Source organism: Rhinoderma darwinii, chromosome 4 (genome assembly GCF_050947455.1).
Source record: "Rhinoderma darwinii isolate aRhiDar2 chromosome 4, aRhiDar2.hap1, whole genome shotgun sequence".
Classification (NCBI taxonomy): domain Eukaryota; kingdom Metazoa; phylum Chordata; class Amphibia; order Anura; family Rhinodermatidae; genus Rhinoderma; species Rhinoderma darwinii.
Window position 1 is genome coordinate 281,259,446 of NC_134690.1, and position 16,321 is coordinate 281,275,766.

General features: G+C 38.8%; 1 protein-coding gene across 1 annotated transcript in view; it reads left to right on the forward strand.

Moving 5' to 3' along the window:
* The window catches only part of LOC142760534 (scavenger receptor cysteine-rich domain-containing protein DMBT1-like), an 88,212-nt gene that overhangs the window by 42,704 nt on the left and 29,187 nt on the right, over nucleotides 1–16,321 (forward strand). The window contains exons 12-16 of the mRNA XM_075863728.1: nucleotides 1,448–1,462; nucleotides 1,536–1,692; nucleotides 2,393–2,598; nucleotides 6,505–6,525; nucleotides 12,246–12,266. Coding sequence (XP_075719843.1) covers nucleotides 1,448–1,462; nucleotides 1,536–1,692; nucleotides 2,393–2,598; nucleotides 6,505–6,525; nucleotides 12,246–12,266 — 420 coding nt within the window. The remainder of the gene's footprint in view (nucleotides 1–1,447; nucleotides 1,463–1,535; nucleotides 1,693–2,392; nucleotides 2,599–6,504; nucleotides 6,526–12,245; nucleotides 12,267–16,321) is intronic.

Consider the following 16,321-nt stretch of genomic DNA (forward strand, 5'->3'; position numbering starts at 1 on the left):
GTTAACCTTAACCCTTTAAGGAGCTAACTAATTATGTATTTTAAGCTTTAATCCCACCACCTTACGAGAGCCATAACTTTTTATTTTTTCATTGACATTTTTAATGGACACTGATATATAACATATATATTATCAAAATAGAGCAAATAGAAAAAAAAAACTCTGGGGGTTTGTCGGCTTAAACCATATGTTTTTCAAAATGGCGGGAAACCTGCTAAGAAACTTCCTGTCCTCCACTGCTGGTCTCCAGTGCTCCCGGGTGCTGCTGTAGCCTGTTTGACGCTTTATCCATGTGACATTGTGTCATGTAGCCACATCCTCCAATAGTAGCCATGAACATCATGTTTCTATGGATGAAAACCACATCTTCTGCTACTGGAGGAAAGCTATGGAAACAAATCTTGCCGCACTTCTATATTAATAATGAACATATTTTGATTTTCAGGTGCTCATCATTCAACTGCACCTCCCCCAACAGGTAAGATCGAAATATATTGATTGGAAATGAACCAAATGTCAAATTCTTCACTTGTCAGCTAAACACAGAATATGTAAAATGGTAAACTACATATCAACCTTAACCCCTTAATTTATTTTTACATTTTTAATTCACCACATTTGCGAAATACATAGGGTTTTATTTTTTAGTTGACTTTAATGTGTGGGTGTTTTTGTTTTTTTCGTGTTTCGAGATGTATTTTTTTATGGTATCCTATTGTGGTACAGTACATATAACATAGTGTTTCATTTAATTTAAAAATAATTTTGTTGAATGTAATTCAACCATTTTTACCAAACACTATAAATTACATATTGTCTTTATTGTACAGCTTATATCGACAGAGGGATATCAAATATTATGGTTTTGTTTTGTCTTTCATTTTCCTGACTTTTATGTTATAAAAAGCTTTAAAAAAATATTTGTTAAGTCGTTTAACTTTTGCATTTTGTTTTTATTAAATTTAATTAGGTTTTTTTTCTCACCCACTAGAGACTTTTTATTTTTACTTTAGTGTATTTGAACATCTATGTATTCCAACATATTATAGCTTGTGCAGATAAAATGTGCATGCATACCTAAAGTAGGTCCTAACAGGCAATATGTCGAGACTGCACTTGGGTCCTTTAAACCCAGAACTGTCCCATAAAACATAACCCCTGGCAATTGCAATCCCTTAGGCCGATGATTGAGACACACTGGGCGCCCCCTCTCCTTTTTTGATTTTGCATTTTCTATTGATTGTAGCATCAAAGAGATTTAATGGCCGTTGTGTAGGGTTGGTGGGGATACAACTATCACATTCAATAGCATTTATTACTGCTGATAGATTGTAGTGTTTGTGTGCAAATATTAGTATACAGTTTTATATTAATGCAGAGTAATAATAAGACTGGTAAATATAGCTATTAACATGAGTTTTTCATTTTTATCTCACTAATTCTCTAGGCCATTTCACAACAGGTATGTTATATATAATTTTCCTTTGACATAACTATATAAAGAATTTGTGATGACCACTTCTTAATTTTTTCAGATTCAAACTACAAAAACTGTGGTGGTCTCCTGACCCAAATGTATGGGAACATTACAAGTCCATTGTATCCAAACCCTTACCCTGCTAATGCTCACTGTATTTGGAATATCCGTGTACCAGTGGGATTCTATATACAGCTGTCATTCCTTCATTTCGAGTAAGTTAGTCTGTGTAATAATCTATTTTGTTATTTTATAATTGTTTTGAGTAGGTTAGAAACAAAACAATAATTTAATTGCATACCATTGAGACAAACACAGTAGCTAATTCGAGATTTTTCTCTTGATCTTTAAAGAAGACTATTTTCATTTTATACAAAGCACTGCTTATCCGCCGATCAGTTGTTATTGCTGGCAGAAGTTGCAGCCATAGTACTATTACATGGCGGCCATTCACATGAATAGTCTTTCATGTAATACAAGGGCAAGCTGGTTCTGCAATGGAGGGATTCGTTGCACTCTTGCTCATAGAGGGTGGCCATGAGGGGTAGGAACTTACTTAATTATTCCCTAATAGTACATATTGTAAAGTGTTTCCTTCACAGTGCTAACAGAAGCAATTATATATCGGCTATAACTAGATATAATCTGTTTCTTTGCTATTGATCAATTCTGACTAAATAACAGTTAGTCTACAGTTTCGAAAAATCAGATTCTGACGTGACAACCAATATGTAAGTCCTGTTCTTTCTAATGACAATAGATTACACTCAAGTTTTCATAGTCTAAATGGCATAGGTAAATTTAGATGTGGGCTCTCGCTAATCTGTGGCGACATATATTTCTAAAGGTCTTTTTTAAAATGCTTAATTTTTTGTTGTGAACTATTTATAATTACTTTTTCTTTTTCTTAAACAGCATAGAACCTCATCCTTCATGTTTCTATGACTGGGTGGCTATATATGATCGGATTCCTCAGTATTCCCCTGAAATAGCAAAAATTTGTTCTGGAAACAACATATTCAGCACTTTTTACTCATCCTCTAATATCATGAGCATTGAGTTCAGAAGTGACCATGTTGTACATCACAATGGCTTTCTCGCAGTGTATTCAGCAATATATGGTCAGTATTATAATGTGAAAATAAATATTATAAAAGTGAAGAAAATATTAACAAAATGATAAAGAGTTCTTCAGATTTCTGTTATTCATGTTTGGTTCGCCAATAATTTAGACCAATCTTTTGATTTGAAAAAGCACTTTGTCCATATAGGAATTGTATTCTTAGGATGGACCCATTATCTGCTAACAAAATGATGGATAAATCAAATATGTATGAGACTGTCAAATCATTAGAAATCAATATTAGAGACCTGATATTTTAGACAAATGGTTTCTCAAGAGCTCCTATCATAATGTTGGCTGGATATAGGTTGTGCCATTCATAAAAAGCCATCCATGTATTGGGTTCTAGGAACAGAATCTTTTTAAAATCTTCTTCTGCAGGTTTTGGTGCCATGTATTTTTATTAACAGAAGCAACAAAGCACAGTGTGTTGACTATGACATACACTATATGGACAAAAGTATTGAGACACCTACACATTACACCTGCAGGAGCTTTTATGACATCTCATTCTAAATCCATAGGCATTAATCTGGAGTTGCAAGATTTTAGAGTTTGTCTGTGGGATTATTGCCTATTCATCCTGATGAGCATTTGAGTGATCTCCATCCTAGTTCATCCCAAAGGTGTTCAGTGGGGTAAAGGTCAGGGCTCTGTGCGGGCAAGTCAAGTTCTTCCACACCAAACTCATCCAACTATGCCTTTATGGACCTTGGTTTGTGCACTGGGGCACTGTCATGCTGGAACAGAAAAACACCTTCCTCAAATTTTTCCCACAAAGTTGGAAGTATACAATTGTCCAAAATGTCTTGGTAAGCTGAAGCATTAATATTTCCCTTCACTGGAACCAAGGGGCCTAGCCCAACTCCTGAAAAACCACTCCATAGCATTATCCCTCCTCCACTAAACCTCGTAGTTGGCACGATTCAGTCAGGCACATAACATTCTCCTGGTATTCGTCAAACCCAGACTCGTCCATCAAACTGCCAGATTGAGAAGCGTGATTCGTCACTCCACAGAACACATATCCACTGCTCCAGAGTCCAGTAGTGGCATGCATTACACCATTCCATTCAACACTCGGCATTGTGCTTGGTGATGTAAGGCTTGCATGCACCTGCTCGACCAATGAAATCCATGCCATGAGGCTCCCGGCACACAGTTTTTGTACCGATGTTAATGCCAGAGAAGGAGGTTTGATATTCTGCAGTTAACAGAGCATTAGCGACTTTTATGTACTACGTGCTTCAACACACGACAACACTGCTCTGTAACTTTACGTGGTCTGCCACATTGCAGCTGAGTTGCTGTGGTTCCTAAATGCTTCCATTTTACAATAATAACACTCACAGTTGACCATGGAAGAAATGTAATAAACTGACTTGATGCAACGGTGGCATCCTATAACAGTACCACGCTCTAATTCAGTTAGCTCTTTAGAACGACCCATTCTTTCACAAATGTTTGTAATGGCAGACTGCATGGCTAGGTGCTGAATTTTATACACCTGTGATAATAAGACTGAATGAAACACCTGAATTTAATGATTAGGAGACAAGTCCCAATACCTTTGTCCATAAAATGTATATTAAGTGGTTGAAGACTTTATTATCTATATTGTGCTCAATGAATGTTCCAATAAGCACAATAGATCTTAACTTCAACATTTTTTTAGTTAAACACTTAGTATATAAATGATTACACATTGTTCTCATTTTTTAAATTTTTTCACAAGTCAGGAAATATTATAAATTAGATTCTAATTTATAACATTTCCATGTGCTGGTCACTAGAGGGAGCAATTCACAAAATTGCAGCATTGGCATGTGGTAAAGCAACCTCATTGCTTTATGCTGCAAAATTGGAGAAGACACACTCGTGTAATGGCAGGAAGGAGGTGAAGGGAACAAGTGAGCCCTAATCTACCCACCACCCTGTCCCTGCCTACTTGCAATGACCCGCCCTAGGCGACGGGGAACAACTTGGCGGCGGTCCCTACGCTGTCTAAGTGCAAGGGAGTACAAACAGGGAACACGCAAGGGAAGGGGCAGTAGCCCACGGAACGCCGCGAGGAAACGGAGCGGTGAATGAGTCAGTCAGGATCAGGATGTAGTGGAGTATACCAACGAGAGCACGGAGCAGGAAGCAAGCCAGGGGCAAAGCGAAGCAGGATAAGCGGAACTGAAGCAAGGCAGAAGCATGGCAGAAGCAGGCTGGAGCAAGGCAGCAGTGGGCCAGGAATCCAAGAAGAATAACAAGCACTGAGGAAGAGAACACGGCAGGTATAAATGGACAGGGGGCGGAGCTAACTCCGACTGACCAGGCCGCGATAGGCTCTCCCACTCCTGAGCCTGCCACCCTGGTTGGTGGGAGCCGGTGTCAGTCTAAGAGGTCTGGCCTCAGGTGTCGACTGATTAATCCCGGGAGTATACACAGACGTAGTACCCGGCAGATCCTTTACAACTCGCTCTAGTGTGCTCAAACAATCCCCCCTCCTTTAGTCCATAGGAAACTTGTGCATGTGAATCAAAACACAATCTGTGTGTTTACTAGTTTAGGGGTATCACTCAATCCCCAATGTCAAATCCAATAACAAGGAAGCAAGTACAAGGCCTCCAAGTGAGCAAATGCCTGATTAAAGAAACAATGTGGGCCATGTAAATGAGCGCCGTTCAACGATACAGCTCGCTGATCGGCGCTCGTTTGCTCCTTTCACAAAGACCTAGTAAGGGGAAGAGCGCTAGTTACTACAATCATGTTGGCAGCACATCTCCCTGTTTACACAGGAAGATGTGCTGCCAACAACAATAATACTTTCGGCTTTTAAAATAATACAATCAGCCGATGAACTGTTTGCTCGTTCATCGGCTTATCGTTGCCCTATTTACACTGGGCAATTATCGGGAACGAGCGTTCTGTGAACGCTCATTTGCCCGATAATCGGCTGATGTAAAAGGGCCCTTACCACACATTATCAAAGTCCATGCCAAAATTGAAAATTTTGCTCTATTTACAGTACCTTTTATTTGTTTCCTGCACCCAATACAACGTTAAAATGAAAAGAAGTCAAATATTTTGCTAAACCATAGATTGGTGCAGCCAGAGAAAGGACTCCACAATTTATAATGTGAAAACTGCCTCCCCAGCTGCACCTCATCAACAACTAGGGGGCGCCTCCCTAGTGACACCTGCCTCACAGTTTGAGAAGCACTGCACTAGAGTATTTTCCTGTTGGCCAGAAGGTTAGGCATAAGGCTGGGTTCACACAACCTATTTTCAGGCCTGAAAATACGGCTCCAATACGTCGGCAAACATCTGCCCATTCATTTGAATGGGTTTGCCGACGTACTGTGCCGACGACATGTCATTTATTCGTCATCGTTTGACAGCTGTCAAACGACGACGCGTAAAATGACTGCCTCGTCAAAGAAGTGCAGGACACTTCTTTGAAACGTAATTTGAGCCGTTTTTCATTGAATTCAATGAAGAACAGCTCAAGATTACGGGCGTCAATGACGCCTCGCAAAATGTGAGGGGGAGCATTTACGTCTGAAACGACGGAGCTGTTTTCTCCTGAAAACAGTCTGTCATTTCAGACGTAAACGGCAGCTAGCGTGTGCACATACCCTAAGGAGAGTTTAAGGAGAGTACAGATATAGTCGTCTTCACCTTGACTTTTAACGCATTAAATAAACAATGGCTTGATCCCTTATCTTGACTTTTTCAATGACTTTTCAATGGCTTCTGTTGTGTGATATCACACTGCAGCAAGTTATCAGAATCAAGTTAAAGATGCCTACATCCGTATAAAAGGAGAAACATTGAGGGGAGAACTCTGAGTTTGATGTGAGGTTATATTTTAAATAATTTCCATTTTAAATTGTCTTTATTTTTATTTCTGCAGGTCATTCCACCGCTTCTCCAGGTAACACGATTTATATTGTTCATGATTAACATTACAAAATGGAACTATGTGGAATTGATATCTAAACTGTAATACATTGATAAAATATAGTGCTCATTTTATGGAGTGCTGCATTTTATGTAAAGTTATCTTGTAGAATTCAGAAACCTAAATGTGCAATGTCAACAGTCATGCTCGTAGCATAGAGGCTTTTATAAATTATGTCATTTATATATGAGTAGACATTTTACCTGCGTAGCATGTGACACAATAGGCAAGATTTGTATCTTATTTTCAAGGACTCTTTACATTTCAAGCTTTTGGTGACTACAATCCAAAATATAATAACTCGCTGCAAACTTACATACAATACTGGGGTTCCCAACTTAAAACCTCACCAGCCAAAACATGATACCTGGGCCTCACCACACGTGGTCAAAGTCCATGCCAAATTTGAAAATGTAGCTTCTTAATTTACCTTTCATTTGTCTCTTGAACCCAGTATAACGTTAAATGAAACACAAAAGAAGTCAATTATTTAGCTAAACCAGAGAAAGGACCTCACCAACAACTAGGAGGCGCCTCCCTATTGATGCCCACCTCACAGTTTGAGAAGCACTGCGCTAAAGTATCTTGCTGTTGGCCGAAAGTTTAAGTATAAGCAGAGTTTAAAGGCTATGTACACCTTTGAAAACATGTTTTTTTGTTATTTTAATAAAAATGTTTATCAGTGTGTTTGGTGCAACTTTCTAATTACATTTTATTAAAAATGATTTTTACTTTTTGAGATACAGGTGCTTTATATCCTGTATACAGTGCAGCTGTATCTTGCACTGAGACCTTAATACGTCAGGTCAGCGACACTGACTTGTTCACTGTCAGTGGGTCCTATGTGTCTCTGACACTCAGGATCCACCTGTTATTGATCACATCTTAGTTATGTAATTAGATGTGATCAGTAACATCTTGATCCTGCATGTCAGAGACGCGTAAGACCCGCTGACACTGAACCCGTCAGTGCCGCTGACCTGACGAATACAGGTTTCAGCACTAGATACAGCTGCACTGCATACAGAATACAAAGCAGCTGTATCTCAAAGTAAAAATAATTTTTAATAAAAAGTATTTAGAAAGTTGCACCGAACACACTGCTACACATTTTTATTAAAAAAACAAACAAAAACTATTTCAAAGGTGTACATAGCCTTTAACCCCTTCCCGCTATTGGGTGTGACTCTACGTCCTGATTTACAGTAATTTCCCGCAATAGGGCATACAGTCACGCACTGCAGATGAAGCGGGCACAGGAGCTGTGCGCGATTCATCTTCAGCGGCTGTCAGCTGTAATATACAGCTGACAACCCGCTGCAATGGCGGCGATGGCAGTTACCATCGATCGCCGCTGTTTAACCCCTTCAATGTGGCTGTCAATGACATCCGCCGCATTGAAGTGGTTGACAGAGGGAGGGCCTCCCTCTGTACTCCCCCCCCCCGAGAGATCACGGGTGGCGATGGTTGCTATGTCAACCAGGGAGCTGTTGCTAGGCTTCCCGGTTGCCCAGGTACAGAAGCCTAGGCAGGACCTAATAGGCTAACTGTCAGATGAAGAATGACAGTTACAATACACTGTACTACATAAGTAGTGCAGTGTATTGTACCGGGGATCAGAAGATCAGATCTTCAAGTCCCCCAGGTCAGTGTAAAAAAAAAGTGAAAAAAGTACAATAAAATATTAAAGAAAAAATAAATAAAAAGTTTTAACTAATAAAAACAATAATCGCCCTGTTTCCCTGATCAAGGCCTTTATAAATAGAAAAAAAATGAAAACATGAAAAAAAATACACATAAAGTATCGCCGCATTCGGAACGGCCTGAACTATAAAAATATCACATTATTTTTACCGCACAGTGAACACCGTAAAAAAAATTAATAAAAACAGCATTTTATTTTTTGGTCATCTTGTCTAAAAATGCAATAAAAAGTGATCAAAAAGTCGCAAGTAACCCAAAAGGGTAGAAACTACAGTTTGTCACGCATAAAACAAGCCCTCCCGCAGCAATATCAACTGAAAAATAAAAAAATTATGGCAGAAAATTGAGACACTAAAACATGTTTTTTTTTAGAAAAGAGTATTTTTTTGTGGGAGCGTAGTGAAACGTAAGAAATCTATATAAATTTGGTGTCGCTGTAATCATATCGACAAACAGAATAAAGTTAACATGTTGTTTATATTGTACGGTGAACACTGTAAAAAAGAAGAAACAAAACCGTGCTAGCATTGCTGTTTTTTTGTTTCCTCATCTCCCAAAAAATGGAATAAATAGTGATAAAAAAAGCGCATGTACCCCAAAATGCAACAAATTAAAATTACAGCTCGTTCCACAAAAACCAAGGAAAAATAAGACGTTATGACTCTCAAAACGCAATAATGCAAAATGAAGGACCAGACTAACTTTTTAGGTCCAGTAGTTTTTCACTAAAAACCCCACATCATCATTTGCTAGACCCCACACGTGAACCCTGTAGATGCAGCAGAGATAAGGAAACTTTAGGACCTTGTGCTGCTTATAGGGCTGGTGAAGAAGTCAAAGATTAGGCAATACTGGAGCACAGATATTTTGTACAATACCCAATAAACCCGGCCTGTGCATAAAGGATTGGTTTAAAGCGTACCACACCAATCCATGGATTATTCATTCACCTCATTATTACATCATCCTATTATACCCTGATGCACTCCGCCCATCTTACATATACCCTGATGTACTCCGCCCAGCTTACATATACCCTGTTTTACTCCGCCCAGCTTACATATACCCTGATGTACTCCGCCCAGTTTACATATAGCCTGATGAACTTCGCCCAGTTTACATATGCCCTGATGTACTCCGTCCAGTTTACATATACCCTGATGTACTCCGCACAGCTTACATATACCCTGATGCACTCCGCCCAGCTTACATATACCCTGATGCACTCCGCCCAGCTTACATATAGCCTGATGTACTCCGCCCAGTTTACATATGCCCCAACATTATAAGCTGAAATACCAGTAAAACCCCAAGCAAAATCTGCGCTTCAAAAGCCAAATGGTGGTCCAACTGAGCCTGGCAGTGTGCCCAAACGGCAATTTATGACCACATATGGGCTATTACTGTATTCTGGAGAACCCGCTTAACAATTTATGGGGTGTGTGTCTACGGTGGTACAAACTGGGCACAACACATTGGGCACTGAAATTACATATCTGTGGAAAATGGCAATTTTTAATCTGCAACATCTATTGTGTACTAATTTATGCAAAACACTTGTGGGGTCAAAATGCTCACTAGACTTCTAGATGAATTCCTTCTGGGATCTAGTTTCCAAAATGGGGACATTTTTTGGGGGTTCCACTTTATTGGTACTATAGCTCAATGCAACATGGTGTCGAAAAACGAATCTTGTAAAATCTCCACTCCAAATACTAAATTGCGCTCCTTCCCTTTAGAGCCCTGCTGTGTGTCGAAATAGCAGTTTATGACCACGTGTGGGGTATTGCCTTACTCTGGAGAGAATGCTTTACAAACGTTGAGGTGCTTTTCTCCTATAGTCATTGTGAAAATGCTACATTTTGGACTAGAACTACATCTTTTCACAAAAAAAAATGTTAATTTTTTTTATTTTCACATGCCAATTCTAATAAATTCAGCAAAAACCTTTGTGGTCAAAATGCTCACTATACCCCTAGATTAATTCCTCAAGGGGTGTAGTTTACCAAATGGAGTCACATTTCAGGGGTTCTTACTGTACCGGAACCTCAGGGTCTTTGTAAATGCAACATGGCGCCCAGGAATCAATCCTGCAAAATCTGCGCTCCAAATGCCAAATGGTGCTCCTTCCCTTGAATCCTGCCGTGTATCCAAACAGCAGTTTATGACGATAAATGGGGTATTTCCCTATTCTGAAGAAGTTGCTTTACAAATGTTGGGGTGCTTGTTCTCCTTTATGAGAAAATTTAAAATTTCGAACTTCTGCTACGTCTTATTGGAAAATAATGTCATTTTTGATTTTCACTGCCCATTTCTAATGACCCCTCTCGGGTCAAAATGCTCACAACACCCTTAGATGAATTCCTCAATGGGTGTAGTTTGCCAAATGGAGTCACTTTCGGGGGGTTTCCACTGTACTGGTACCTAAGGGGCTTTGCAAATGCGACATGGTGCAGAAAAACCAATCCTGCTCTCCAGAAGCCAAATGGTGCTCCTTCCCTTCTGAGCCATGATGTGTATTCATACAGTGGTTTATTACCACATATGGGGTATTTCCGTACTCTGGAGAAGTTGTTTTACAAATGTTGGGGTGCTTTTCTCCTTTATTTGATGAGAAAATAAAACATTTTGACCTAAAGCTACATCTTAGTGGTAAAAAAATTAAATTTTTCATTTTCACTGCCCAATTCTAATGAAATCTATGAAACACCTGTGTGGTCAAAATACTCACTACAGTTCCATAGCACACTAGGGCCACATGTGGGATATTTTTAAAAACTGCAGAATCAGGGAAATAAATATTCAGTTGTGTTTCTCTGGTAAAAACCTTCAGTATCAGGGTATGTTCACACGCTGAGTCAAAAACGGCTGAAAATATGGAGCTGTTTTCAAGGGAAAACAGCTCCTGATTTTCAGACGTTTTTTAAGCGACTCGCGATTTTCGCGGCTTTTCTCGCTGCGTTTTTTACGGCTGTTTTTTGGAGCTGTTTTCTATAGCGTCAATGAAGAACAGCTCCAAAAACGTCCCAAGAAGTGCCCTGCACTTCTCTTTCGTGGCCGTTTTTTTTACGCGGTCGTTTTTCAAAACGGCCGTGTAAAAAAAACGCCCATCGGAACAGTAAGTCGTTTTTTCCATTGCAATCAATGGGCAGATGTTTGGAGGTGTTCTGCTTCTGATTTTTCGGCCGTTTTTTGGGCGTTTACTGTCCGAAACACGGCCGAAAGTAGGCCATGTGAACATACCCTTTACAGGAAAAATTTATTAAAATTTAATTTCTGCAAAAAAAAAATGAAATTTGCACATTTCCCTTCCACTTTGCTTTAATTCCTGTGAAACGCATAAAGGGTTAAGAAACGTTCTAAATGCTGTTTTGAAAACTTTAAGGGTGCAGTTTTTGTGGGGGTTCCTAATAAATAAGGCCCTCAAAGCCACTTCAGATCTGAACTGTTCTCTAAAAAAATAGGCTTTTAAAATTTTTGCTTGAAAATGTGAGAAATTGCTGCTAAACTTATAAGCCTTGTAACGTCCTAGAAAAATAAAAGGATGTTCAAAAAAATGATGCCTACATAAAGTATACATATGGGAAATGTTAACTAGTAACTATTTTGTGTGGTATAACCATCTGTCTTAGAAGCAGATACATATGAATTTAGAAAAATGCTAATTTTTGCACATTTTCTCAAAATTTTGATGTTTTTCACAAAAAAATATTGAATTTATCGACCAAATATTGTCACTAACATAAAGTACAATATGTCATGAGAAAACAGTCTCAGAATCGCTTGGATAGGTAAAAGCATTACAAAGTTATTACCACATAAAGTAACACATGTCAGATTTGAAAAATGAGGCTCCAAAAGTGACTGTGGCGGGAAGGGGTTGAGGAGAGTATAAAAGGAGAAACATGGAGCTGAGAAATATGATTTTGAAGTGCGGTTATATTTTAAATAATTTCCATTCTAAATTGTCTTTATTTTTATTTCTGCAGGTAATTTCACCGCATCTCCAGGTAACACGATTTGTATTGGTCATGATTAACATTACGACATATAACTGTGCAGAATTTATATCTAAACTGTAATCTATTGATAAAAAATAGTGCTCGTTTTATGGAGTGCTGCATTTTATGTAAAGTTATCTTGCAGAATTCACAAACCTAAATGTGCAATGTCAACAGTCATGCTCGTAGCATAGAGGCTTTAATAAATTATGTCATTTATATATGAGTAGACATTTTACCTGTGCAACATGTGAAATAGACAGCTGATGCTATGGGGTACAGCATGCAGTATTTGTATCTTATTTTCAAGGACTCCCCTTATCATCTAGTTTCTATTATAAAGCTCATACTGCAACACTTTTAGTAGATGAATGTGTTCAGTACAAGTGAGAGCTGCTATTCATGGGGTTTGAAAGAAATGATCAGTATGATAGTGACATTCACAAAATTCTAGATATGATTATTGTGAAGCCAGATAGAAGATAAAATGGGTAGATGCAAATAGTTATCACTAAACTTATATATATTACAGTAAAATTCCTCTACTCCGACATTATTAGGACATGATAGGTGTCAGATTATAAAGAATTCTGGATTCTAAGGCATTTATAGTATATATCTAGAATAAATTAATACTTACTTTGACTGTTTATACTGTTTGTACTGTGTCAATAACTAGAGACGTACCGATTGTTTTCCTCTCGTTTTTGTTTTATTTTTTTGTATTATTTGTTTTACAAAACTAAAATACCATTTAAAAAAATAATAAAATCAGAATGTAATATAGTGTTTTAAGCCATCCCATACCTATTTCACCTTATCTTAAGTAATTTTAAGGAAGCAAAGGGCAGCATTTCTTATTCAAATATTCGGGTGTTCCCACCTATTCATAGGAGAACTATTTCAGTATTCAGTACTATTTCAAGTATTTCAGCAGAACCCAATTGCCTTTTTTGCAGGTCAAACAGCCATGATAATTCTTGTGAAAAATTACATTATTCAGTGAAAGGAAATCAGCCAACTAACTTCAATTGTGGTTGCACTGACAACAGAGGGAGTATAGAAAATCTAGAAAGGCAGAAATAACTGGAAAAAATAAGCAACTTCTTGTAGTCACCCCTGAAACTATATCTCCCCAAAAAATGTGCAACATTCCCTACACTACCCATAGTACTGGCAAAAAAAAAATAGTACAGTAAAAAAACTGTACTCACGCTTTGCCATGTCACCAGAAACTAATAGCCACAGCTGAAAATCTTTTGCAGGAATCTTTCATTTTCTTCAGCCACATACAACATCCATTGCATACAGTATACCAAAAAGTCAGGAGTGTGTAAAGAGAAATAAAAGTTCCCTCTGCTAGAATAGTGTTTTCCTCGATTTCCCAACCCTTTGTCCTCTGATAAGTCATTGCCAAATGTAGAAAACTTAGGAAAAGTAAGAAAATTAAAATGCATGTCTTGAATTTATTTTAATCTATAATCAAAGAACATGTGTAGTCATTTGTTCTCTCTGTCTGACCACAATAAGCAGGCGAAAATAAAAACTACTGCGGACATCTGCCCTTTTACCCCACTTACAGTTTTATAGTTTACAGTTCATGCTTACATCATGGTCTCTAAAACTTGGGAATTTGGAGTTGTGTCAGATATTCCAGTAGCTACTGATACTAGCAGCACAAGACCAAGACACCTTTAGAAACCATCCTCCTCATGTGTCATGTCTGTGGTAGGAACACTACGCACTTGTTGTGAGGCTTCTGCAGAAAGAGAGAGAATCCCCTTGGTTGAGAACCTTCAGCACGCAGCAACAATGGACTTTAAGCAGTCATTTTAAGGGATCTTATATTAAAGTATGACTATTCCCATCCAGTGGCCCAGAAAATTAGCAAAGCTTGACCGACATGGTAGCTTTGGATATGCGTCCAGCATCTGCTATCAATGCTCCTGGGTTAGCCAATGTGTTAGATATCATTTGTCCAAGGTACCAAAATCCCTTTCACTTTTATTATTCACATTTAACAAATGTACCAAGAAATTTAGAAGAGCATAAAAGCATCCATGAGGCACATAAGTATCATCCACTCAACAACCAAAATGTGAACAAATGGTACCAGGCATACTCAGGATTACACAGCGATGGGCCACTGGACAAGATTATTTTGTGAATGTTTGTGACAACATTAACTAAAGTATTTACAACAATTATTTACACCAAAAATGTACAAATGTGATTGAAGAACTTTGTGCCCTCTTCCATGGAAGGATCTTTCCTGGGTTTATCACAGAAAACGTAGTTAATTTAGTGTTGTGTGTGTCCTAAGAAATTGCAAACTGCACAGCATATCAATGTGCTGTTCTGCAATGTCCTGAAAAAATGACAGATCTGTGCAGATACTCTCTGTGGCCCACAAAATATGCCTGCAGGGCACTTAAAGAAAAAAATATAACCTGACGTGATGTCCCACCATTCATCCCTTTATAATGCTTCAGTGGCTTGATCAAAAGCAGCAAGCCTCAGGCTGGGTTCACACGACCTATTTTCAGGCGTAAACGAGGCGTATTATGCCTCGATTTACGCCTGAAAATAGGGCTACAATACGTCGGCAAACATCTGCCCATTCATTTGAATGGGTTTGCCGACGTACTGTGCAGACGACCTGTCATTTACGCGTCGTCGTTTGACAGCTGTCAAACGACGACGCGTAAATTGACTGCCTCGGCAAAGAAGTGCAGGACACTTCTTTGCAACGTAATTTGAGGCGTTCTTCAGTGAAGTCAATGAAGAACAGCTCAAGATTTACGAGCGTCACAGACGCCTCGCATAATACGAGGAGGAGCTTTTACGTCTGAAACTACGCAGCTGTTTTCTCCTGAAAACAGTCTGTCTTTTCAGACGTAAAAGACAGTTCACGTGTGCACATACCCTTAGAGTATAGTAGTATTGCATAGCAAGTCACAAAATATAAAATATTGAATTGCAGAAATGACCTCTAAGCAACCATTGAAGTATTTCCGTTCAATACTGGGAGAAGAAGAAATCTGTTTGGAAAGCAGGGCACTGTTCTAACTAGCAATAATGTATCTTGATTTATTTGAAGGGTGTTTGTTTGTTTGTTTGTTTGTTTGTTTGTTTGTTTGTTTGTTTGTTTGTTTGTTTGTTTGTTTGTTTGTTTGTTTAGTTATTTAATATATAAAGTTAGTATAGTATACAAGTTAGTTATAACTGTAAGGCCCTGTTCACACTGCGTTATGGAATTTGTTTCAATTAATCGGGAAACTCTCCAAACGTTTACGGTAATGGAGTCTGTGATGGATGCCATACAGTGGCATTCTTTCACTCATTGACTATAATTGTATCCATTTAGTGTATATGTAATGAACTCCCATCACTCTGTTCATGACGTATATGTTAAACAGATACTATTATATGCTATGGTTGATGGATGCCAATGTTAGGCATCCGTCACAGTCCCCGTTTATCGGATATTTTGGGAAGCTCCAGGGACGTAACTGGCCATATATGGCCAGTTATAACTAGAGCTTCCCCCACCCAGTCCCACACTCTAGCTGATCATCCTATTCTATTAGTAGTTAGTAAGTAGTTGGGGAAAAAACGGGTTCCTATTGCCTCGGCACTTTTTCTATATACCACTCTAGCTGACAGCATGATTATCCCCCTCTAAATATCTTCAAAGCAGCCAGAGTCCCCGACTTCTTATCATTGCCCATGTAGCTTCCACAGGAGAAAATAAGCGGCAAGGGACTGCTTTGAATATGTTGAAGAGGGTGGCAGAATTCCAGCACCTTCCCTCCCTTTATCTTGTCCCCTGTGCTGCAGCTCCCCGCCTCTTTTTTATGTTTCCTGTCCTGCCCCTCAAAGCGCCCCCACAAACTAGCAAGATCAACGTCTGCAGCCAATCCGTGAGGGACTGGGAAAACAACGTCACTGGAGCTTCCTTGAGGTAGCTGCAGAAAAGTTTTTTTCCATTTACGTACTGTTACGTCACTGTGGCGTCGCTTCCCTGGGAGGCAGATAAGCAGCCAGGGGCTGCTTTAAAGATG